Source organism: Cyrtonyx montezumae, unplaced genomic scaffold (assembly GCF_038088225.1).
Source record: "Cyrtonyx montezumae isolate F1298 unplaced genomic scaffold, pur_monq_1.0 scaffold_48, whole genome shotgun sequence".
In the NCBI taxonomy this organism is placed as follows: Eukaryota; Metazoa; Chordata; class Aves; order Galliformes; family Odontophoridae; genus Cyrtonyx; species Cyrtonyx montezumae.
In genome coordinates this window covers 1,311,462-1,335,877 of record NW_027072054.1, presented here as the reverse complement: position 1 = coordinate 1,335,877, position 24,416 = coordinate 1,311,462, and the positions used below count along the sequence as shown (strand labels likewise).

Sequence of the window (24,416 nt, the reverse complement as noted above, 5' to 3'; positions counted from 1 at the left end):
GTATGGTAGTCTTTCTTGTTACGGGGTCAGCTTGAAATTTGCTGTTCTGTTTGTTGCAGGAACAATGCGGGTTTGATCTCTGTTGCCCTGATTCTAATTTAAGGCATGACTTTTCACAGTATTTCTGAAAACGAGTGTCTTTTGTTCTTTTCTTGAGACCCTTTGAGATCTCTTCTTACCTGTACAGACTGTATTCAGGAACTGGAGTCCTACTTAGTAAACTCAACTTCTTCTGGTTTAAATTTTGCACTTAGGAATGACCAACAGGCCTGACCTGATTGATGAAGCTCTGCTGAGACCGGGGAGACTGGAGGTGAAAATGGAGATTGGTAAGCAAGCTGTACAGCTCAGTGCATCAGCTCACAAATACTTAGAATAGCAAAGCAAATATGTATCATAATGTGAACAACAAATCAGGATGGTGAGGGGCTAGACTTGATGCAGCTCACCACATAATATTGCATATAATTTTTTTCAGCCAATTAAAACACTATTTCAGACATACCAGCTGATAAGCCATTGACCTCGTATCAGGGTCTATCCACCAGAATTGGGTAGGTGTGATCTGGAAAATGTTAATACCTCTTAGTAATTTAAAAGAGTCTTTTGTAGTTGTGCATATCTATCTGATGCTATCTCCAGATTAAATAATAGTTATCTGATGATCTAGGCTTTTTCAGGAAATTAAACCCGAATCATCTTAAGGGCAGTGTTATCTTTCCATTTGAGATCAGAATGTTTCATCAGTAATGATTATGTTGGTGTATAAGGATGGCTGGATTTGGTGCTCAATTCTGTTAACAGTTCTCAGAAGACAGTTTGAATGCATAGAGAATAGGCTGGGACTTATTGAAGGCGTAGTTCTTCTGTCTTACAGTGAGAACTACAAAGCAGTGGAGATTCATGCTTAAAGGCTGAAAGCACAGTTTCAGATCTGTAGTTTTTGTAAGAACTCATAAAATATTTTCCTATTTACTTCCACAGACACTCAAATGTTACAAAATACTTAGTGTGCTCTGAGCTAGGCACGGTATTGTAAAGGTGAAAAAAAATCACAAATTGTGGTGAGATTTATTGAAAGGACAGGCAAGGCCATCAGTATTACTGACATGTTTTTACTTTCAGTGACAGAAAATCAGACGAAAACTTAAGAGTTTGTTCATACCAAGAGAATGTTGTGCCACTGACTTATCTTTCTTTCGAGAAGAAGCATTTTCTATATCTTAAATTATGTGCATTTCAGAAGGGACTTGGTAGGGTGAAAACTGGGAAATAATCTCCTACATCTGAGAAAACGAAGGTTGTATGAAAATGACATGGTCAAAACTGTGTTTAGGGGTGCCAGGGCTCACCAGATTGCTCTTGTGTAAGGTGAGTTCCTGATGTGGAAGCCTGAGAGCAATGAACTTGGAGGAGATTGAACCCTGTGCTGTATCTCTGTGTAGTTTGGGGATGATGACAAGCAATTTGCCAAGGGCAAAATTTTAAATAATTAGATATTATATTAAATATAAGCATTTTAAAATATTCTAATGGCATGAGGGAATTGCTTATAGTGTCAAAGAGCCTTTGGAAGTAGGAGCACTGAGGAGAGGGGAAGGCTTTGGAGCAGCAGTGCTGGAACACAGGTTGACATGCACTGTTTACCATCTCAGGTTTGCCAGATGAGAAGGGTCGGTTCCAGATTCTCCATATCCACACAGTACGGATGCGGGAGCACCAGCTGCTGGCTGAAGATGTGGACATTGCAGAGCTGGCAGTTGAGACAAAAAACTTCAGTGGTGCTGAGTTAGAAGGTTTAGTTCGAGCTGCTCAGTCTACTGCAATGAACAGACATATTAAGGTCAGTCCTGTCATCTCTCACTGGCACAAAAAAAAAAAAAAAAAAAAGAGAAAATAATAGTTATTTATGGAGTCTTTTCTTGTATTTTTGAAGTGGTTAATGGCATCTTAACATACCTTAGATGATTTTTATATGGACAGCATCTTTTCACGTCATTCTAATCTACCTCTTTCATCTCCTTACTTCTCCTTGCATCTACATGGCTCTTTCATAGCTCAGTGAGAATGGAAGACAAATGTCTCTCAGTGTATTGTGAAAACTGGAAGACTTGATTTAATGGATTAGATGCAGGAAATGAGGTGGAAGTGAGAACAGTCAGTGATACTGGAGAGATCTCTGCTATAGCTTGTGCAGCTCAATATCTTCATAAATTGTCTAGAAATAGAGAACAGTGAGATAACAGGCTTATAGCTTTTCTGTGTCATATTGACTTGTTATCTTTTTGGCTCCCTCCATTCTAGAGGAACATCGCCTTGCTTTCCCAATGTTTGCTTTGTGTCTTTAACTAGAAAGGAGTTATAAGGACCATAAAATGTCAGGTTATATTAATCCAGATGCAAAACACAGTATTCAGTGGTGTTGAAATATGAGATGATTAGTTCATGAAGAAAGAGGCTGAAAGATGTAACCTCTCTCATGGCCAGGAATTGGTGTGAATTACTGCAGAACAGAGCCTTTAACATCAATTGCACAGCACCGATTCATTTATTTTAAGTAAAAAATCTATTCAACCTTTGATACTACAAAAAAATCTTTCTAATTTAAGCAAGAAAAATAATTTGATTTCTTTGATATTTGTATCTATTGGAAGCATTGGTTCTTCCTACTTATATTTCTTGTATAGACAGGAAGAGTTATTGTTTCCCATAATAAAAAGCACAAAGATGAACGCTTTCTCATTTTCTTGTATTCTGTCTCAAAAAAAGAAAGGCATTTTCATCCCTTCACAAACAAAGCATTTTCCTCTAAATATTTAATTCCACTTAGAATTGATGCTTTTTCGTTGCTTGAATTTTACTTGTTGGAGGCTGTTCGTGTTTTGATATATTCCCTGCTGTGCCAACATTTTGCAGTGGCAGAGGAGACAATGGTGATGTATAAATATAAAAGAACTGTCCCCTCCTTGACATCTCAGTAATAGATGTCTGTGTTTTCCGAATGTCAAGCAATCACACCCTGTTTTTCTTCTCAAACACTTACACACAGTATTTCTGGATAATCTTACTGTTTATTCTGAAGATGTCTTCAGCCAAATGATGTTTCATTCTCTCCTGTGAGTAGTGCAAAATTTAAAATATACATCATATGCCTGACCTAGATTTCAGAAGCATATGTGAAGCTACCAATTGCATTTGGAAATCAAATGGAATTATTCTTCTGAATCATTTAAACTCTTCTTGTAGATCATCCTAGTTAGAAGGTGATGGTGAGATGTGTGTGTGAGCAGGAGTGTTATTTGATTTGACCATGGGGGGGAAGATGTTAGACATTGCTATGCCTTCCAGAAATGCCTTGAATTCCCATTTTTTAACCTCCAGAACATTGATGTAGGGCCCTCATATTCTTGAGGTAAAACCATGTGCTGACATAAGATGCAGGTAAGCTTCAATGAAAATTAGGCTTTATTTGGAATATAGAGAAATTTCTTATGGTATAATTGGGAAGTAAAAAATATTACCAAAAGCCAAGATGTAGAAGAATGAAAATCTTTCACCTCATCACCAAGTTACTTAAAGTAGATTTCTGCCGTATCGCCTTGCAGTTAGATGGATTGCTTTACACAGATCAACTTTTGCCTCCTTTGTGACTAATCCTCTTTCTGCTATCTGTGACTCCATGCGGGATTGTCAGCAGACTGCACAGATGGGATTAGTCTGTAATAGTCAGTGTTGGTATGACACTTAGTGGGAAAGTTGCTTCATATCCATGTAATTCCTGATTGGTGCCTAAGGCAATCCATATATTTGCAGATCTAGAAATAGTCACAGAAAATCGAGCTGCTCCACAAAATAGAGTGCAGTCACAGTCAGTAATACATCCAAATTTGGGAGTAGCAGAAGGAAGAAGGTGCTGTCTTCAATTTAGAAAGGAGAGCCCTGTGATCTGAGCTATTGGTAGCATGTTTGTTCTGAGTAATACTGATGGTGCTGCCTTGGGAATGCTCGTGGCTTTGGTTGGACTGAGGCAAATATAGTATAAAGAAATCTAATATTTACCAATCCCCTTAAAGATTTCCTTGTGTGGAGAGGAAAATACTTTGTTTGAAGTTGTCAAAGATGGAGTGGGGAAATGTACTGTTGAGTTAAAGGAAGCTTTAATGTCTTTCTGAAAAAAGTCACAAAATGAAGGCTTCTTCTTTCTATACAGCACCCAGAATCTGCAGTGAAGTATTTCTACAGCCTGTGAAGGGAGAGAACAGTTCCTTACTCAGAAGGAAACCTACATAACTTCTGTTCTCACCGAAGTTTAGATTAGGACTTGATCCTTTTGAGTTGCAGCCCAACTGCAGCGTTGGATCCTTGCACTGAAGTTGGTAAGGGATCGTATGCAGCTGTGCTGTACTTCACTGTGTTTTGTTACCTTCCTTAGGCCAGCAACAAAGTGGAAGTAGATATGGAGAAGGCAGAAAGCTTACGTGTGACAAGAGGAGACTTCTTCGCATCCTTGGAGAATGATATCAAACCAGTGAGTAGGCACTGTGGAACTGGGTAGTAGAGTCACCCGGAACAGCTAATGATGCAAGGAAGCAAATCCTTCTGTAATAAGGCTTAAGCTCCATTTTTGAGAATTGCCTTTAAATGACATAGATTCAAAACCCAGCATTCACTGATGAAAATTTATGCTGAGGATGTGTGTAAAGTAAATGTTTCCTCTGTTAAAACAGGCGTTTGGAACCAACCAGGAAGACTACGCGAGTTATATCATGAATGGCATTATTAAGTGGGGTGATCCAGTAACAAGAGTGTTGGATGATGGGGAGCTGCTTGTTCAACAGACCAAGAACAGTGACCGTACTCCACTGGTTAGCGTGCTTCTGGAAGGTAAATTTAACAATAATATATATGCAAAAAAAAACCAAACAAAAACACCCTTCTGTAAGCTGCTCCTGTCAAGTGCCCAAGTGATGATCTGTTATTGCACTCCAGATTGATTTAGATTGAGTGTGTTGATTAAGATGTGTTCCTGGTCTCTAAATTATTCTGGTGTGAATTCAGGCAAATTATAAATTGTCAGTATTTCCTGGGTATTTATGCTGTTCGTTCATTCACCATGGTACCTGCAGACATCCTGTCTTTAAGAGACATAAACACAATTCAGAAAGATTCTACAAAATAGGAACACTTTCTACCATGGCCCATCCCACAAAATGTGTCATTTTCCTTTGTGCTAATTTCATGGCAAATCAGGTTCTGTGTGCTCCAACAGTTGCATTAATTTCTTTCATCTAGAGGATTGGACTGCACAGTTTTTTCTGCAGATAGAAGAAAAGGTGATTTCTCAGAGCTGAGCCTTACCAGACCCATTTTCTCCCTTGAATTTTTTCTAATTGTATTTTTTTATTTCAGGTCCCCCACACAGTGGGAAGACTGCTTTAGCAGCAAAAATAGCTGAGGAATCCAACTTCCCTTTCATCAAGATCTGTTCTCCTGATAAGATGATAGGATTTTCGGAAACAGCCAAGTGCCAGGCTATGAAGAAGGTACTTCTGAGCCCTTTTGTTTGGTGCCAATCCAGCTGTAGTGGAAGAAGGGTCTGTCCTGTCATTGTGCTCTCTGAAGGTCCTAAATTCCTGTACAGATAGGTGGTTATGAAGTTGAATGAAGTTCACTGTGATGATACTCAGTGACTCATCCTATGACACTTGAGTGCTTTAGCACGTATACAAAGCCTGCTCCAAAAGTAATGCCTGCTACTTACTTCCATGGAAAATCCAACATATACAAAGAGCACAATAACACTATTTGACAGAACACATTTTCAGGTACAAAACACTATTTTTCAATGTAGTTACCATCTTTAACTATGCGTTTTCAGCAGTAATGTGAAACTCTGGCAGAATCACTAATAACACATATTATTCCAGCTACAGGACATCTAAATTTGTATGTATTTATTTATTTTGGTCAGTTGTAGTTATATTTTCAGGGTGCTTGATAGGGTAGACCCGAAAGAAGGCAACATCTTGCTGATGGTAGCATGTATAAGCTTGTAGCTCACAGGCATTGCACTCATTTGTGTTCAGAAAAGGTCTTTTGCTTTGGTCCAACTGAGGAAATTCCATGTGGTCTCTTTGAGTGGGACTCATCTGGAAGGGAAAAATACCATGGTTCTGGCCCAGTTGGATCTGATGTATAATCATCAGTGACAGTGAGACAAAACCCCTGATCATTGATGAGCAAGTCTGGAGCTCTGAATCCTGGGATGAAAGCAGGAAGGGCTTAGGGCTGCACATGGAAAGAACAAATCCTGCCTGAATGAACAATTTTGAGTTGGTAGGGTTTGGTTAAACAAGGGTTTTAACAACTTGGGGCACAGGGCAAATGCAGACAAGTTGAACTCCTTAAAGTATTTCAAGTAGCCAGGTGGAAGGAAGGAAATTTAATTTACAGAAGCAAGCCAGCACTTATTTTTCATCTGGCTGAATTACACTGGATTAGTCATGCAAATGAGAGATGTTACTCTAAGAACAGAGGAGTAGTTCATTGCAAGATTTGCATAGTTTTTAACTTTTTCATTCTTTGTTTATTCCTCTGAATGCTGCTGTGCTTAGTTAGAAACAGTTTGACAGTTCTTATCACAGCAATTGTGCTTTTGCTGCTGAGATTTAGCAGTGACTCCTTATGCTGTTTTTCAGATCTTTGATGATGCGTACAAGTCCCAGCTCAGCTGCGTCGTTGTGGATGACATTGAGAGACTTCTAGGTGGGTTAGGTTGGGGACTGTGTTATCTGCCATGCAGAGATATTGCAAACTGAAAATGATCTGGAACTGTTTACGTTAGGAGCCTCAAACTGCTTTTTTGATACATATGCAACTTAATGGGCATTAAAATATATTTTTCATTTCAGATTATGTTCCAATTGGACCACGGTTTTCTAATCTGGTGTTGCAAGCCCTTCTTGTGCTACTAAAGAAGGCCCCCCCTCAGGTAAGGAGGTAATCGAGGAGTGTGATGCCCTATTCCTGCCATAATTCTGACAGTGGAAGGCTTTGTGTCTTGCTGATAGCTGCTGTGCTGCCAGTGGTATTAGTGCCATTGTCTCTGATTCAGTCAAGTTAATCCCAGTCCTGCTGTTCATTCAGTTAGACATTTCTAGGATAACCACAAAGGATTCAGCTTTAATTATCTCATTATTTAAGGCTGAATCTTACGAAATACTGGAGGAAGAAACAGGTTTAACCTTCACTGTGTAAACTCTAAACATGCAAGCAGTCTGCCTTGATTTAAATAACGAGCAGCTCAGCCCAAATCAATTCCTGGCTCAAACATGTGCTCCCTCCTTATTTAGAAACTGTTTTCTGAGTCACGTATGGTTGTGAATGTTGGGGTTTTAATTTGTTTTTGATATCATCAGGTGAGTATAGCTCAAGGTTTTACATCATTTTCTGGTCCTGTCAGTTTGTACTTTCTGACTTGATGAGGTTCAAGAACATGACAAACGATGATATTTCTGAAGCTTGCGTTGAATGAGACAAACAGGAGGGACTCTCCCTTTTTGTCTGCCATTTTTCCTCTAATGCACTAGAATTCTGCTGTGTGTAAAAGTATCTGCATGAGTAAGTAACTTTCTAACAGGAAAACCTTTAAAGTTGGTGTAAGGGAAAAGTAGAGAAGCATAGCCTGGATGAGGCCTTTTTGCTTTTTGTGTCATTTTTAATATCCTGGAAGCAATCATGTATGCATGAGTATTCTTTTCAATAGATGGATTGGTGAAAAGACCTTTCAAATCCAGAAGTTTGAATTAAATTGTAATGCCACAGGCCCTGAGGTTCCCCTTGTGACTGTCAACCTGGGAGAACAAAGATTTTCTCCCAGATTTGCCTGTGCCATGTGAAGCCTCTAATGTCAGACTTGAATTCTGTTACCTGTAGTTGGAACAGAAGGGCTGGCTGTGTGCAGCTGCACAACCTTTTTTGATTATTGTAATCTCATGCAATCACTGACCTATTGCTAGATATTTCCATAGTGCCATTATTCCCATAGATTAGTAGTGAAAAATAGAACTTGACTTGGCTCAGTAGTCTGAAATACTTAAAATACTACGTTTTCCATTTCATTATTGTGTCCACTGAGTGTATTTTACTGCCTAGCTGCACTTTTGTTGGCACTCGAGTCTCCTGAAAGCAGGATGCAGGGCTTGGAGCTTTCAGATACTTGCCAAGTTTATGCATGTTACTGGAGATTTGCGCTCTGCAATGTTTGAAATGCCCTTGAGGCTGAAGACTTCGGGTTGACAGCCAATATTATGGTGACTTAAGCCATAAATTGTTGGAGGGTAGAGAGTTTTCTTAGGAAATGTCACTCTTTGATTGATGCTTTTTTCTTCTTTTTTATTTTTTTTCTTTTAAGTGTCCACTGTTGGCTACTCTAGAAGTTAGGACATTGGATCAGATGGGCTTTTAAGGCTGACCTAGTTGGGTAGTTCTGATCATAGGGTTCTTTTTCAAGGATTCTGTTTTGTGAGAGCTCCCTGCATTAATCGTGACAGATGGGAATTTTTATTTATTTGTTTCCATAAATAACCCTTTGTATGAGATGTGGATTAATGCAGTAAGAGGACAGGAGTTTTCTCTTCACTGTGAGAAAGATTGAATCTGGGCATGGACTGGGCTCTCAAGCTCAAGTGAGAAGTGCACGAGGGAGGTAACACCACTGTTTAGTCACTGCCCTTCCATGTTTCCACTGGGATCACCAGTTCCCTTGGGGAGCGTTTTATTTGGAGGAAGTGTGTGGATCCAGGGGGTTTGGTTGTAATTTGAGATGCAGATACTGTGCTGTAAATGCACATGAGTAGCATTAGTGGTGCTAACTTGCTCCATGAGGTCAAACCAATGCAAGCTTCTTTATGTTGAGACCATCCTGGTCCCAGCCAGGGACCCAACTCCCCAGCCAAAGACCCAACCCCAAACTGTGGTCACGGATTAAGTTCATTCCCCGTAAAAATGGAGCTCACACTGGAGCTGTCCCAGTGTTGAAAGAAATACTTGTCAAGATGCTGAGGGGCATAATTCCTATCCTCTTCTACCAACAGGCTGAGGGGGTCCAAGTATGAGTACAAGTGGTGTTGTGTTTCCACAGCTTGGAAAGGGAACAAGAAAGTGCTGGGGATGGTGGGCAGCAGTGTTCCAGCGGTGCAGCTCTGCCTCTCCATCATTGTGGCTCAGATTATGTATTCACACAGCGTTGTCACATCTCATGCACAGAGTATACTTAATGTGCAGTCAGCTTCCTACAATCACTGTAGGCTATGTGTGTAAGGAGCATTTCTGGGAAGATATCTTATTAATTATGCATTGAGGTATATGTTAAGTTGGTTGAGGAAGGCTGCTTCCTAGCCTCCCCTCTTCCTATTGCGAATATATTGAGTGTGCAAAGGGCAAACGCTCGAACCTTCTTGTACTTTTGCAGGAGTTTTGGGAGTAAACACAATTAGGCTTTAAAGAAATGAGAAACGTTTCTGGGTTTGCTTTAAATTCATGACTGTGAGTTCCTCTGAGCAGTGCTTAAATAATGGTATCTGTTACCAGCCCCAAAACACTGCATTTTGTTTAGCATCTTTTTTTTTTAAACCAATTAAAAACCTTTTCTAAAATGAGCTAAGAGAAGAAAATAAACCATGTTCTCTTGGGTCTTTCTTTCAATTGAGTGCAGGAGAAGAGGCTGGGGGGGATAGAAAGCCTGAAAAGGACTGTCGCAGCAGGGAGCTGAGCGGGAGAAAAGGACTTCTCTGAGAACTAAGCAGCAGCAGCTCCGAAAGCCGAAGCTGCTTCATCGACATGCAGAGTCACACAAGGCATGGAGACGCTCACCAGCCCCACAGAGGTTTCACATGTGCTTCCCTGCTGGTTCCTGTGAAAAGCTAACAATCGGCTCAAAGGGTGAAAGACCATTGCAGCATCCCCGCGCTAAGCTGGACATACAATTTGTGCAGTGTTATGAGATGTCGGGCTTAGTGAGATGCTCTTGAACACTCCTGTGGATGCCCTTCCACTGCTCCCAGAGGCCCCCAGTCCCTTTCCTCTCCTCTGCATTTTTGCATTTATGAAAGTTGACGGAGAAAAGGGGAAAGTAATCTTGTTTGATATAATCCCATATGCATTCCTGATTCCACATCACTCAGTGCGAATTGGAAGCAGTGTGAGTCAATGGTGATGGTACATTTACACCTGTAAACCTGGGGAACTGCATTTTCTCCCATTTAATTGTTGATATCTCAAAACTTAAAAATAAAGAAGGGGCCGAAGTGAAGTGATCAGCTAATGGGTATCCAGCAGAGGCACTTCAGTGCCCACTGACACTTGTGTTTTGAGCTCCTCTTGCCTGGGGCTGGTGAAATGCACTGAAATTAGGTAATTTGAGACTCTGCTGACATGTTGAGACTTCATTTGCTTGTAGCAGTCTATTACATTCTTGTATGATCTAGTTTGGTCGTCAGTGCAATCATCTGGTACCTGCTAGGAAGCGAAAATGAGGTTAGAGCAATCATTCTCAAATTGGTTGAAAATGCCATCACTTATAACAGCTTCAGTTTATGAACTTGGAATCCCATAGTTGTCCAATTATGTCCTTTATTCATTTAAATTCTGTGTAGTAGAGAGAGGTGAAGTCTGGGGTCATCCCACTTCTAAAAGTCAGTGGGGCAAGTTAGACACCTCACTGGGGATCTCTTGATCGATATGGAGGGACCTTGAGATCCTAACTGGCACTTCCATCACCTGAAAATGGGCAGGAGGAAGCCAGGCTTAGGTGGTGCACTTGTATCTCATCTGTGCTGATGGAGGAAACTGTTCTCAAAACTTCCCAGATAATGTCTGAAATCAAATGATCTCAAGCTGTTGGAAAGCCAAGTTCCTTCTTCCCTGGGGTTACTCTGGTTATGCCTGATTTTTGGAAGTTCACTTCTGTCCTGATCTTCTGTAGCCTTTGCAGTGGCTATTGTAGAAGTTAAGGATCAAAAAATGTAAGATGTCTGGAATCAGGGACACTTCAGCAGTACATCTTAACATCAAGAATAAGTCCGGTGATACCTTGTAGTGTGCTGTCACTGCGGGGCAATGGGATGAAGTCAGCTTTTTCAGTTTGACTTTATGGCTTTTTGTGCTTTTGTGGTAGTGCCTGGGGCAAAACATTTCTGACTTGTAGCTTTTGCAGTTGTTTGCTGAGCAAGTTGCCTGAAACCTTGAAAAGTACAGGGGACTCCTGACACCTAAATTTTGTTTTAGTAATTGGTACAGCAGAGATTACTCTTGTTTTATAGTAACCTTTTCCAGTGGTTGAAGTTCAGAGGTAGCAAGTTAAAGTGCACATCTTCTTTTGAAGAAAGCAGGGGAAAAAAGAATGCTTTGGGTGGAGCAGTTAAAAACTTTAAGCAGTTTTGCAGGAAAGCCATCTGATTTGTTGAATTTTCTACCATTCATACCATCAGTGGTTCAGGGTCTTGAGCGTGGATAATGTAGTCAACATAAAGTCAACATCGAGTCAGCATAGAATTGTTTAAGTTGGAAGGGACCTTTAAAGGCCATCCTGCATTGAACAGGGACACCTGCAGCTTGATCAGAGCCCTGTCCAGCCTGACCTTCAATGTCACATAGTACTCTATCATTTTTGTTTCGAGAAACAGCAGTTTATGCCCTCTTTTCCTTCTCCACACCACCTCTGATTTTGTAGACCTCGCTATTACCCTTCCCTCCATCAGGTTATCAAGAGTCTTTTTAGGGAAGTCATATTTCCATGCATCTTCATTGGTTTCCTCTGATTTCTCCAGTTCAGTGCTATATTTGACATAGTATTTGAAATGACAAGTGTCTTTAAACTAAGAGCATAAAAGCACTCAGATTTCATGCAGTAGAATAATTATTTCTGTTTTCCTCTTTTCCCATTCCCAGTGTTTGTATTTTGAGTAATGTGTAGCACTGGGCTGATGTTTTCACAGAACTGGCCACAGTGAGTGATTCCAGTGGCTTTCCTAAGTGGTCATACAGTGTCATTCTTGTGTGTGTAGTAATTGTCTGCTGGCCTGATTTACTGCAAGTTTGGGATTCATCTGAATAAATGTGGCTGTCAGCAGTTAGGTTTTCTACAGCTGAGCTGGAAAATGGGTTGCTGTGAGAGTTCAGAGTAGAGGTAGCTTTGGGTGGAGGTATGTGTCATCTGGGCTTCATTAGAAAGAAAGAAGTATTGATAATGAGATCACATGAGGACACCTGAAGCTGGAGTCAGTGAAACTTACCTGATTATGTTTCTGTAGTGTTTTTATCTTTTCCTGGTGAGATCTTTCAGTCCCTAATGAACCCTCAGATACGTTCCATACTTACTATAACCAGGCATGCTCTTTGTCCATGTTCTAGTTGATCAGGTCACGTTATTCAAGCAGTTAGTTTGCAGGTTGTTACTCCCTCAGTTGATGTCTTATCTATTACCGTGAACATAACATGTCCTTGGGTGGTAACTCCAGAGAAAATGTTGGAGCACTCCATAGCATTTGTTATCAAGCTTCTATGGCTCGTGGTCGGATGAGAGCAAACTTCCAGCTGCTCAAGGAACTGCTGGATGGGATCTCTGGGGAAACTTTCCTTAAGGGTATTGGAACAGAACAGAGCTGGTAGTTCCCTGTGTCTGGCAGGACCCTGATCCTCTAGGTGTGGGTGAGAGGAATGGATTCCATCCCACTGTAACTGTGGAACAAGCCTGAGACCTCCTCATGAAACTGAATGTACGTAAGTCCATGGGGCAGGATGATATGCATCCCAGGTTCTGAGGGAGAGAGCTGATGTGATTGCTGAGCTGTTCTCCATCATATTTGAAAAGTCATGATTGTCAGTTGAAATCCCCAGAGACTGTAAAAAAGGAAACATGACTCCCATTTTTAAGACCAGGAGAAAGGATGACCCGGGGAACTGTAGTCCAGTGAGCCTCACCTCTGTGCCTGGGGAGATCACGGAGCAGATGCTCCTGGTTAGATTCTTAAGGCACACATGAAATGAAGAGGTGATCTGAGACAGCCAGCATGACTTCACCAAGGGCAGATCTTGCCTGACCAAGCTGGTGGCCTTCTGTGACGGAGTGATGGACCGGGGAAGGGTGACAGATGTCATCTGCCTGGACTTCTGCAAAACCTTTGACATGCAAAACCTTTACCACATCCTTCTCTCTAAATTGGAGAGGTGTGGATTTGAAGGATGGACTGTTTGATGGATTAAGAACTGGTTGGCTGGTTGCAGCCCAAGGGTTGTGACCAATGGTTCTATGTGTGGTATCCTCCAAAGGTCAGTCTTGAGATCAGTGGTCTTCAACATTTTCATCAATGATATAGGTGATAGAATTGAGTGCACCCTCAGTGAGTTTGCAGATAACATCAAGCTGAGTGATGCAGTCGATGCACTGGATGGAGGGGAAGCCATCCAGAGGGACCTGGACAGGCTGAGGAAGTGGGCCTGTGTGAACCTAATGAGGTTCAACAAGGCCAAGTGCAAGGTGATGCACTTGGGCTGGGGCAATCCCAGGTATTTATTCAGACTGGGGGAAGAACTCCTGGAGAACAGCCCTGCAGAGGAGGACTTGAGAGTCCTGGAGGATGAGAAGCTGGGCATGAAGCAGCAGTGTGCGCTTGCAGCCTGGAGAGCCAACAATATCCTGGGCTGCATTAAAAAAGAGTGGTCAGCAGGGAGAGGGAGGTGATTGTCCTCCTCTGCTCAGCTCTTGTGAGACCCCATCTGCAGTACTGCATCCAGGCCTGGGGCCCCCAGCACTGGAAAGGCACAGAGCCACAGAGCTCTTGGAATGGGTCCAGAGGAGGGCCCCTGAAACGATCAGAGGACTGGAACACCTCTCCTATGAGAAAAGGTTGAGGGAACTGGGCTTGTTTAGCTTGGAGAAGAGGAGGCCACGGGGAGACCTTGTTGTGGTCTTCCAGTACTTGAAGGGAGTGTATGAACAGGAGGGAGAATCATTGTTCACATGAGTTGATAGTGATCGAACAAGGGGGAATGGTATTAAACTAAGGGAAGACTTTGATTAGATATTAGAAGGAAGTTTTTCACTCTGGGTGGTGATACACTGGAGCAGGTTGCCCAGAGAGATGATGGATGCCCTATCCCTGGAGGCATTCAAGGCAAGGCTGGATGTGGCTCTCGGCAGCCTGGGCTAGTGGTTGGTGACCCTGCCCACATTACGGGGGTTGAAACTAGATGATCTTTGAGGTCCTTTTCAAGCCAGACCATTCCATTAGAGTTTTGGTGTCCCTGGAGAACTCACTTCACATTCTTAATCTCTAAGCATCTCTTGAACTTCTGGACAGCATGTGAGAAGGGTACTTGGCCAGCCAGATATCTTCCTGGCCCATGAGATTTGTGTGTACTGTATTGGAAAAGGGACAAATGACAGCTGATGAGTACAACATGTCCTTCCATCAGCCAACATCAATCAGTGTCTGAATCTGCATAGTAAAATTCAAACAGCGTTCCAGTGGCATATGTGGGATGATCCAGCAGAGGTTGATTTTCATTGACAGTTGATGTTTTTCATTCTTTTGTCCTTAACTCTATAAACCCTGCTTGCTGGACTTCTGGAATGTGATCCTAGATTTGTATGATTGATGTTGACAACTTCACTTGCTGAGAGGTGTAATCTTGCTAATTTTTAGAATTTTTACATGTCCATCTTCTGTTTCTCATTTGTAGTTAGCTGAAGCATACCCAGGATGATTCCTCTGTTCTTTTGTTTCTCCTTTCTTGACCCTTGCTCTGTTGTGTGGACAGGGTCGCAAACTCCTGATCATTGGAACCACCAGTCGCAAAGATGTCCTGCAGGAAATGGAAATGTTGAATGCTTTCAGCACCACGATCCATGTACCCAACATTGCAACAGGGGAACAGCTGATGGAGGCTTTGGAGGTGAGAAGAAATTAAAGGATGACAAATAACCTTATAATTTGCTGGGAATTAGTGATTTTGCAGTAGATCTGTATTTTGGAATTTTGTCCAACTTAACTACAGCTTCTCTGAATTCCTTGTTCATATGATAAATTAATGAAAAATGAGAGAATAGTAGATTTAGGGAAGAAGTTCATGTTGTGGATTGAAAGATCCCACTTTCATTCCCATTGAAAAGTAGATATAGTTGAGGTACTTAAAGTGGAAGATGCCAAGCTTTCATTAATTTGAATAATGTCAAATGAAGGGGTTTTGGTGCAAAAGAAAAGAAAAAAGAGAAGAAAAGAAAACAGGAATTACAGATGATTCACAAATTTGTGTTCTAAATGGCTCCTTGTTCTATGCCGTAGTGGAAATCCGAGTGAATACTGAAGGATGTTTTGCCTTGTCTGTATATATTGCAACAAATTGTGCTTCTAAGGCAGAAAATGCATTCTAGCTTCTCATTCACGCCCTCTGTTAGGTAGCACTGTTCCTTCAGGCAGTGTCCTGATTTCTTTATTTCTTTTCCAGCTCCTGGGTAACTTTAAAGATAAGGAACGCAGCACCATCGCACAGAATGTCAAAGGGAAATCTGTTTGGATCGGTATCAAGAAGCTGCTGATGCTGATAGAAATGTCACTACAAGTAAGAATTTTTCTGATCCAGGCAGGAGTGGGGTAAATGCAGAACACTCGGAGGTTCCCAGTTGTCTGCAGACTCCTTTGGAAGTCTTTGAATGGGTTTAATTGAGAAAAGAGCTTCAGTGAGAAGAAATTCTCTGAACAAAGGAATCACCAGGTCTTGGTCTGGGGAGAGATCTTTAAAACCACAGTGCCCATGGGCTGTTTAGAGCTGCACTTCAGAGACAAGCGTCTGGCAATGGGAGGGATTGGATTAACTCACTTTTCATGGAATTTCTCCTCTACAGTCAGCATGTTAAGATTGCAGATAGCAATCGCTTAGGATTCTTATTACTTTTTTTAAAGAAAAGGTGCTTGTGCAGGTGTATGTGCTCCTTCCCTGAAGAAGATAAATCTGTCAGGCTGTTCAGCTGCTCTCCTCTTCATTTTCCACTTTCAGCACTTTAAAGAAAATAATTGCAGAGGGCAGAAGTATGCAGCTCTTAACCCTCCCCCGCACCCATCACCCATGCCTGCAAGCAGCCATCAAGCTGCTGCTCGACAGTATGTGCATGCTGAAAATGAGAGGGTGTAGCGTGCAGCCCTAATCCTCTGCGCTGACATTTCAGCGCCCTTCTGAGTCCTCCCCCCTCCCAACACGCTCTCCTTTCACATCAAATGGATTTAGTGCAGCTGAGTGAACTGTCCTTAGATCTTCCTAGGAGAGGCTGAGCATAAGCTAAGAGGCATGTAGTTCAGCAGCATATAAGTCATGTATCCCTCTGTTCACTATTCACAATTCTGTTAAAACTTGCACAGCACTGAGGATATGCTCTGACTGGATGTCACCTCGGGGAATAAAGTCATTTATCTAGATTACTTTTTCTTCTTCTTCCTTGGCTTTTAATTCCATACCTACAGGCAAGTCAGTAAGTCATTGCTCACATGTATTAAATGTATTTAAGGGGTGCAGGCCTTCAGGGACTCTGCTGCAGCCCATTTCACTTCACCTCTACAATGGGTTCCTTCTTCTGACGCAGGATGTTTTCTGTTGCTGCTCTGACCTGAAGTGTTGGTTCTTGTCAGAACTGAAGGTTACAGTTATGTAAATTATGGGTGAAAGTGCTCACCCAGACTTATTCATGGCATGGCACCATGGGCGCACACCTATGATACTGTGTTAGGGACTTTTCATGCTACTGTACATTGTGCAAAGAGGAACTGTGCATTTTTTAACCAGGTAACTATGGCTGTAGACAAATGTGACCAGTCAGACTGGGAGGAGGTGGGCAGAACTGTACCCCTGTTCGTGCCATTCCTAGCAAGTGGCTGTTACCATCAGTGTAGGCGGCTGATGACCCACCTGTGTTACTGCACAAAGATGGCTGGTAGCAATGTGCCTTCACCCAAATTGGTTGTAATAATGTATGGAAGCTAAATGCAAAGATGTTCTATTGCAAAATATCTGAGCTGTTTGCTTGGTTGCATCTGCAGAAATGCTATAAATGCAGGAAAGCAGTGCAGGGTGTCACTGAAGAGGAGAATATTGCCACAATATGCAATTTGTCTTGCTTTACAGGAGAGCAGAATTTTATCAAATGAGATAATCTGATCCTTTTTATTTTCCACCAAGCTAGAACACAGCTTTTTAGAAAAAGTTTCAGTTAGAATCTGATATCCTTAAAAACTGCAAGTGATGAACGATGTTTCCCAAAATGCAGGTGATTAGATCCCATGGTGAATGGATTCTTTGCAAAAAAATCCACGCACCCAACTTCTTTCTCTGCAGTCCCTCAGTCTGTGTTTTATTTTGCTGGATGAGTAAACCCAACGTCTTCTTTTTGTAGCTATTCTTACCCTGTTTAAATTATTTTAGTTTATTTTCAATTTAAGTCTTGCTTAAGTAGTATCATAATCCTTTTGTGGAGTATCGTGAACCACCACATTGCTTTGATGCCTTGGCTTTGTTACCGTGTGTACAGACCTTGTAAACCCACGCTTTCTGGCAGTTCGATTTCCCTCAAACTGCGTTTATTGCTATTCCTGCCCTTTAATGTTGAACCGTTCACATTCAGTGCCTTATACTTTGGTCATCTTGTTTATACTGTGTGTCCTGGCATGATGTTCAGTTCTTGTTCAAAAGAAGCATTTCATGAATGGATCCACTCATGATGTACGACGTGAATCCAGTTTAGTTTTGCAGTGTTCTTGGCTGCAGTACATGGACTGCAGTACATAGTGCTGTCAGGTGCTACTTTCACATCTGTGGTTGGCCTGGACGGAGCTCGAGCACCTGATTGAGCTGTAGATGTCTCTTCATTGCAGAGGAGTTGGACCAGATGATGTTTAAGGGTCCCTTCCAACTCATACGATTCTGTGATTCACTTTAGCCCAACACTTGCAACCCTATCCTGGATATGTGAGCCTTCTTTTCCCCTTGCAGGGGACTGGTTCCTGCTGCCCATTTTCCCTGCCCACCTTGTTGCTCTTTGATTTAATTGTCAGCTCTTGCTCCTTCTCTCCGTTAGGAGCCCGACAGAGCCAGGCAGCTTTCCAGAAAGCCCTTTTTTGAACCTCCTCTATTTCCTGATTTGGTAACTCCTGTTTAGCGTAAATAAAACTTAAATTGCAGACAAACAGCTTCGCTTATTTTAACGTTCTTGGGAATTTATTTTAAGAGTCATCTTAAAATACTGTGTATATTATCTTATACTAAGTAATACATCCAGAATTTAGTTTTTTTGGTAGGTTTACAGGAGTATCCAAGGACACTCACATCTTACTGGATTCTCTCTTCTTCTCTGGACTGAAGATTAATATCTTTCCAGTTCCTTTTTCTCATAAGGAATCCCAGGCATATCCTGGGGCTGTACTGCCTTATAGAGAAGCAGCCAGTTTCTTTCCAGTGGTGGGAATTGTGTCACAGAGTTGGTCTCAGGTCTGTTCTCATAGAAAATCCCTCACCCACTTTGATAGGAGCATTTATCCTTTCACAGGTTGCCTGAAGTTCCACTCAGGAGTCCTGAATCTGGTTCTCCTTTGCGCTCTATTCACACTGTTCTTTCAGAACACATCAGCCTTCTCATTTTTTGTCTACATTTTGTGGATAAGCTATTTGCTTTAATCTTTTGGCTAAGAACTTGCAGGTAGGTGCTGTTCTTCCCAAAAGGTTCTGTAGAAGCTGTGTCAGTAGAAGTGATGGATATTTTTACCATTGCCACTTCTATTGTGCATAAACAAAAAGAGTTGGGGAGGGCCAACATTTTTGATTTAGGAAATGGAACACTGGCATTGCCAAGTGTGAATTTCAGCAGGTTGCTGCCTTAATACACATTTCCTGGTAAAGAAAAGAGATTCATTGCTCCTTTGTTACCATTTTGAGATTGTGATGAGTTTTGGGTGTTCATCTGACTTTTCTGCGGTGCTCAGAGGTTGCACCAAGGTCCTGGGAGCAGGATCATCTTCTTTGCAGGTACATAATGCTCTTGGCAGGTAGCTAATAACCTGTGTAAGTCATTGAGATAAGAAGTCTTGGAAGGAGCCAAGCCCTTGGACTGCTCTGTTTGAGATTTTTTCTTTAGCTTAGCAGTTTTTGCTGATGGTCAGAAGTCATGTCTCAGTGTTCATGGTTCCTTAGGTTAATTGGAGATTCTCACTTCACTCCGTAAACGGATTATTTTTTTGTCTTCTTGGCTCTACACCTGCTGTTAGGTCCACTTGACTGTTGGGCATTGGCATGCCCAGCAGTGTAAACATTGGTGGTGGTTGTACGGATGTTGCCTTTGGCCCTCAGCAGTGCTTCTCTTTGGAGTGCAGGTATCTGCGTAGGGAATTGCTGTTCCTTCAGTTGACAAAACTGCAATTCTGTGGATGGCCTTAGTTACAGAATTCTGACAGTGTTACAGTCTCAGAAGCATTCTGGTTGGAAAGGACTTCAAGATACCACCTAAAACAGCCATGTAGATCAAAGCAAGTCATTTGTCCACTTGTTTCAGTTTTCTCATGGATAATCCATCTGTGAGTTCAGATCGTACAGGAGAAGTCAAGTCTGAGGTCTTTGTGGGCTGCACTTGAGTTACTCCTCTGAAGTCCTTTCAGAAATAGACAGCCAGTACAGCCAATATCTACAGAAATGCTGTAGGTCTTACCTGACACGGTCAGGGATCCCTCCCAATTGCACTTTGCTACTCATGATCAAAGATTGGATGTATTTTGTCCTTTTTCTCAAATCCTTTTGAGTTTTGAATATCTCCAAGGGTGGACTCTCCATAGCCTCTATGGGCTGTCCCTAACAGTGTCGGATCACTGGTCATGGAGCTATCACTAGGTCTGTCTGTGTCCATGATAGGGGGACAGCAGGCCCACTGGCCTGAAAAGAAAAGATGGGATGGGATCAGTGGTTTACAACCCTGTTCAGCCCAGTTCTGTGACTTAGGGGCTGGGGAACCCATGGACCCACTCCCTGGGAAAGGGGAAAAGTGGGAGGGTAGAGAGATGGGAGATGGGCCTAAAGACAAAATAGCAGCAACGAGGAAAGTTAATTTACTAAATATGATATTGGACTTTAAGATAACACAATATACAATATAATTGGAATTGAGATTAATAAATAAAATGAGAGGGAGTGTCCAAAACTGAAGGCCTTACTCTGAAGCTGAAGGTAAGACAGCTGTGGAGCACGCACTGCTGAGCCAAGCAGCAAAGAAGAGAGCAATCTCATGACTTGTGAACAGTTTCATCCTTCCCTCTCAATGGAAAATGGAAATGCAGAGTCCTTTGGGGTATGTAGTTCTTTTCTGAGAACCAGTTACCTGGAGATTTGACAGCCCACAGAACTGGCACATTCTTTAACTCCCAGTTCTTTACATGATGTTACAGCGTGGAATACCGATAACAAAATCATAAAACCATGACATCACCCTAAAAGAAAAAAACCTTTCTCTTATATTTACATGTAATCTTCTGTATTTCAGATTGTACCTCTGATCTCTTGTCCTGTCAGTGAGCAGCACTAAGAAGATATTTTCTTACTTACTCCCCCATTTCTTGTTTTTATGCATGTTGAAAGAGTTCACCTTCAGGATCCCAGCGCTGAGTCTTTCTTTCTCCTGGCTCTCATGGCTTCTCCTTGTATGACAGATGCTGAAGTCATCGTTGTGGCCCTTTAAACTCTCCAGTGTATCCCTCTCTTAAGATTTGAGTATTACATTTCAGACACTATTATAGGTAGTAATGTTGCCTTTCATTCTTACAGAACCCTGAACAGTACAGGATGCCATTATGGGTTAAAAACCCATCATCAGAGCTCATCGATCCTTACTGAGTTCCTTCAAATCTTCTTTTATTTAGTGATTTATAATAATAATTCAGCATTTGGTATTGAGGTATTGACCTTCCTGAGATATTTTATCATGATAGGAAGTGAACATTTTTAGCTTTCCGTAGCACAAATTCTCATTATCTGTTTCTTTCCTGCCTGCATCACTGGTAATACTGCTGCTGTTTTAGGATTTATTCACCCTGGGATAAGTCCCAGTTCTACTTTCTAGTGAAGCCACTTGCTTGTTTATCACCAAGTGGACAGAAGGTTTGGAATGCTTGTTGCTAGTCATCTTCTTGGTACCATTAACCGCTTTCAGGATGAAACCACTATATTGTTGTTACTGTATTAAAGATACTGTGGGTTGCTGAAGGTACAAAGAGAGTATATAAATACAGACAGGACATGGAGCTTCTGGACCAAAGGACCTGTTGCAGCACAACAGAGATACACTGAGAACCAAGCTTCTGGTTGTCTTTGTGGCATTATTTTCATTTTATGCTACCTGGGAGGCTGCATCATGTACTAAAGATCTGTTTTGTTTGTGTATAGATGGATCCTGAGTATCGGGTGAAAAAATTCCTGGCTCTTCTGAGAGAAGAAGGAACGTAAGTACTCTAATATTTTAGAGTATTGGTTGAAATTCTCTTCCCATAAAGGGAAACTGTACAAGGGTGTATTTGCTGTCACTGTTGACCCCTCCTGTACAGAGGGATTTTCAGGTCAGTTTCCTGTGTGGGTTATGGGAGGGAGAGGTTCTGAAGACTTTGGGAACCTGCATGCTGGAGTTCTCAGCTTCTCTTAATTTACCTGTGACTTCTAAAAGGCAAATGAGATACTGGACTACAACTGAAGTTAAATCAAAAGAGGGGCTGCTAGAGTTGACATCCATCTGTTTATCTACTAAGTGGAACTTGGATTTCTTATTTTTTTTCTTCTTTGAGAGAAGGATGTCCTGCCCTTTCCCCTGTGGGTATCACAGGGAATATTTGAGCACAGTGACATCAGCTAGAAGATGACTTTCTAATGCATGTTAGGGCAGCTGAGGAAGCTCGCAGCAGTGCTTGTCCTGCCTGCCTTTGCGTGGGTCCCAGTTTGTACTTGATGCTTTTATACCCATGCATTCATTTTGATGGATTTGATTTCTTTTCCTAGAGTTCCCTAGACTGAAGATGCACCAAGTGCAAGATCAGCAGCTGGAATAGTGACCAACTTAGAGAATATACACTGGGATCTTTACTCTTCTGTGTTCAACACACTGGACAAAGTGAAACGCTCCCCTTTTTCCAAGAACCCAATGTGGAATTTTGCATGTTTAGTGCAATACAGTATCTTTATTCTTTGTCTTTAATCTACAGATGTCATGTGGAAGTGTCTTCTAGAACACTGTGCTTCTGTCTCTGTGCAGGCGAGGCTGCGTTCTCATTTGACTTTAGCATGGGGGAAATGTTCTGTAAGTTTTGAAGCTAACGCTCACTTATGTCCAGCATCCAGTTACTACAATAGGAAGGAAAATGTGACTTCTAGTAAAACCTGTGGTGAAGGCTTATTAAGGTACACCTCTGTGTTCTGATTTGATGAATGCTTTCTTGTTCGATTATGTCATCCTATGCCTCACTGAGCATCGAGCAGGGCTGCTAACACACAGTCAGTGACCACAGTAATTAAACTCCAGAATTTCCAAAATGCTAATACCTGTTTTCTTTTATGCCCAGGTGTTTTCTGGCCTGATGAGAGAGACTGGTTAATGATAATAGGGACTGGAAGAAGGCAGGGAAGTATGTTGATCATGATAGAGAAAAAACTCCAGAATTCAGTATTTTAAAGTATTGAAACTTGTTGTTAATTCAAAAGCAGGCTCAGAGGTGCTGATTCCAACCTGAAAGCTCTGTATTAGTGCACTGGAGATGACAGTTTTAGCATTAGTTGGCCTCACTACATCCCATTTTTCTGCCACGTTACCAAAGGATGAAGTTCCTCCTTAGAGATGAAGAGGAAGCCAAGCTCTGTGGATGCACGAGATGTGTGTTGCCATGTTTTTGCACTTAAACTTAAGGAATGTATCAAACTTTGCTATGTGGTCTTTCCCCAGTAGTCATCTTACATCAGTGAGGTGCTGTTATGATGACTGCAGGAGGATACTCCCCTCTGGTTCTTTGGCTCCACATGTTTAATAAGGTTCATGGAACATACCTCAATTTGGTGGGGCACGGAATCAAAGCCATTTATGAGGTGTTAGTCAGTGTAGCTTCCTTGACTTGACAGGACATGCTGCTAAGGGCTAGCAGCTTGTATCCAACGAGGTGTTCCCAGGGAAGGAGGGTGCTTTGCATTTTTTCAGGCCCAGAGGTGAAGGTACTGCAGTCCTTATTGCATACTTATGGCAATCAGAGTGTTTTAGTCACTCTACTCTGGTTTCTTTTCCTTTGGCAGTGCTGTTGTATTGTGATGACATTGCGAGTCCCAGTGGTTATTATTCCCTCTCATTTTGTGTATGATCTTGTGACTTTTGTTTGTTCCTTTCTTTCCTCTGCTTGTCCTTGTGACAGCAGCACACGTTAACTTATTTCAGAGTGAAAGATGTAAACCTTATTGTGTCTATGTCCAGAGCTATATTGATGAATAAATATCTTGTTCAATTGCACATTAATGGATTCAATAAAAAAGCACAACTGGGAGACTGTGTCTTTGGTGTTAGTCAAACAGAGGTGTCTGTCTAGAGCGCATGAAGATGACATGCTTATCTCTTGTGTTAAGGAAGGAGGCTGTAAAAAAATGAGGTCAGTCTCTTTTTAGTGACGTGGTTTAGTGGGCATGGTGCTAATGGTTCAATGGTTGGACTTGATTTTACTGGTCAGTTCCAACCTTAATGTCCTATGATTCTAAGACAGTAAGTGTTTCCCAGGCTGCTGGTAGCCAGAGAGATGCTAAACTGTTTGTACTGAACATGGATGGAACAGATAGATCCCAAAATCCGGATAGCTAGACCACAGGTAGACCTCAAGCAGGCCAAGAAGACCACTGCAGCCCACCCTTTCCATTCCAGCTTTATAGACCTCACGCTGCCTAGGTAGCCTCAAAGATGTGCATGTGTGAATGCACCCACGCGTGTTGCATCACTCCTTGAGAAGTCCAAGTTGGAAGACCTGAGAAAAATGGGCACAACCTCTTCTATTTCCTGCAGGTGGCGAAAGAGAATGACCTGCTGTGCCTGGGCAGGGTGGTTTTGTAGTGAAAACGGATTGTCTTAGCCAATTCCTCATCCCTTTCCTTTTGCTGTTGGAAAGCGTTGGGGTAGCTTTGCTGGGAATAAAATGATGTGGGGGATCTAGATTAACCCAGTGCTGTATGCACACTGTGAGGTGGCACTCTGTCTGACTGCGAAGATTTTTATTCATAATCTCCTGTATTGGCTGCATAATGGAGAAGAGCCACCATTCCCATAGATATCATTCAGCAGAACTCAAAGGATTTGGAGGCAAACGACACACGCTGGGAAG

General features: G+C 41.9%; 1 protein-coding gene across 1 annotated transcript in view; it reads left to right on the top strand.

Moving 5' to 3' along the window:
* The window catches only part of NSF (N-ethylmaleimide sensitive factor, vesicle fusing ATPase), a 59,942-nt gene extending 36,346 nt beyond the window's left edge, over nt 1-23,596 (top strand). Inside the window, exons 11-21 of the mRNA XM_065747723.1 lie at nt 255-329; nt 1,656-1,843; nt 4,433-4,528; nt 4,728-4,884; nt 5,410-5,543; nt 6,699-6,765; nt 6,912-6,991; nt 14,821-14,955; nt 15,508-15,621; nt 21,469-21,524; nt 22,072-23,596. Coding sequence (XP_065603795.1) covers nt 255-329; nt 1,656-1,843; nt 4,433-4,528; nt 4,728-4,884; nt 5,410-5,543; nt 6,699-6,765; nt 6,912-6,991; nt 14,821-14,955; nt 15,508-15,621; nt 21,469-21,524; nt 22,072-22,081 — 1,112 coding nt within the window. The 3' untranslated portion in view covers nt 22,082-23,596. The remainder of the gene's footprint in view (nt 1-254; nt 330-1,655; nt 1,844-4,432; nt 4,529-4,727; nt 4,885-5,409; nt 5,544-6,698; nt 6,766-6,911; nt 6,992-14,820; nt 14,956-15,507; nt 15,622-21,468; nt 21,525-22,071) is intronic.
* Nucleotides 23,597-24,416: the final 820 nt, after the last annotated feature.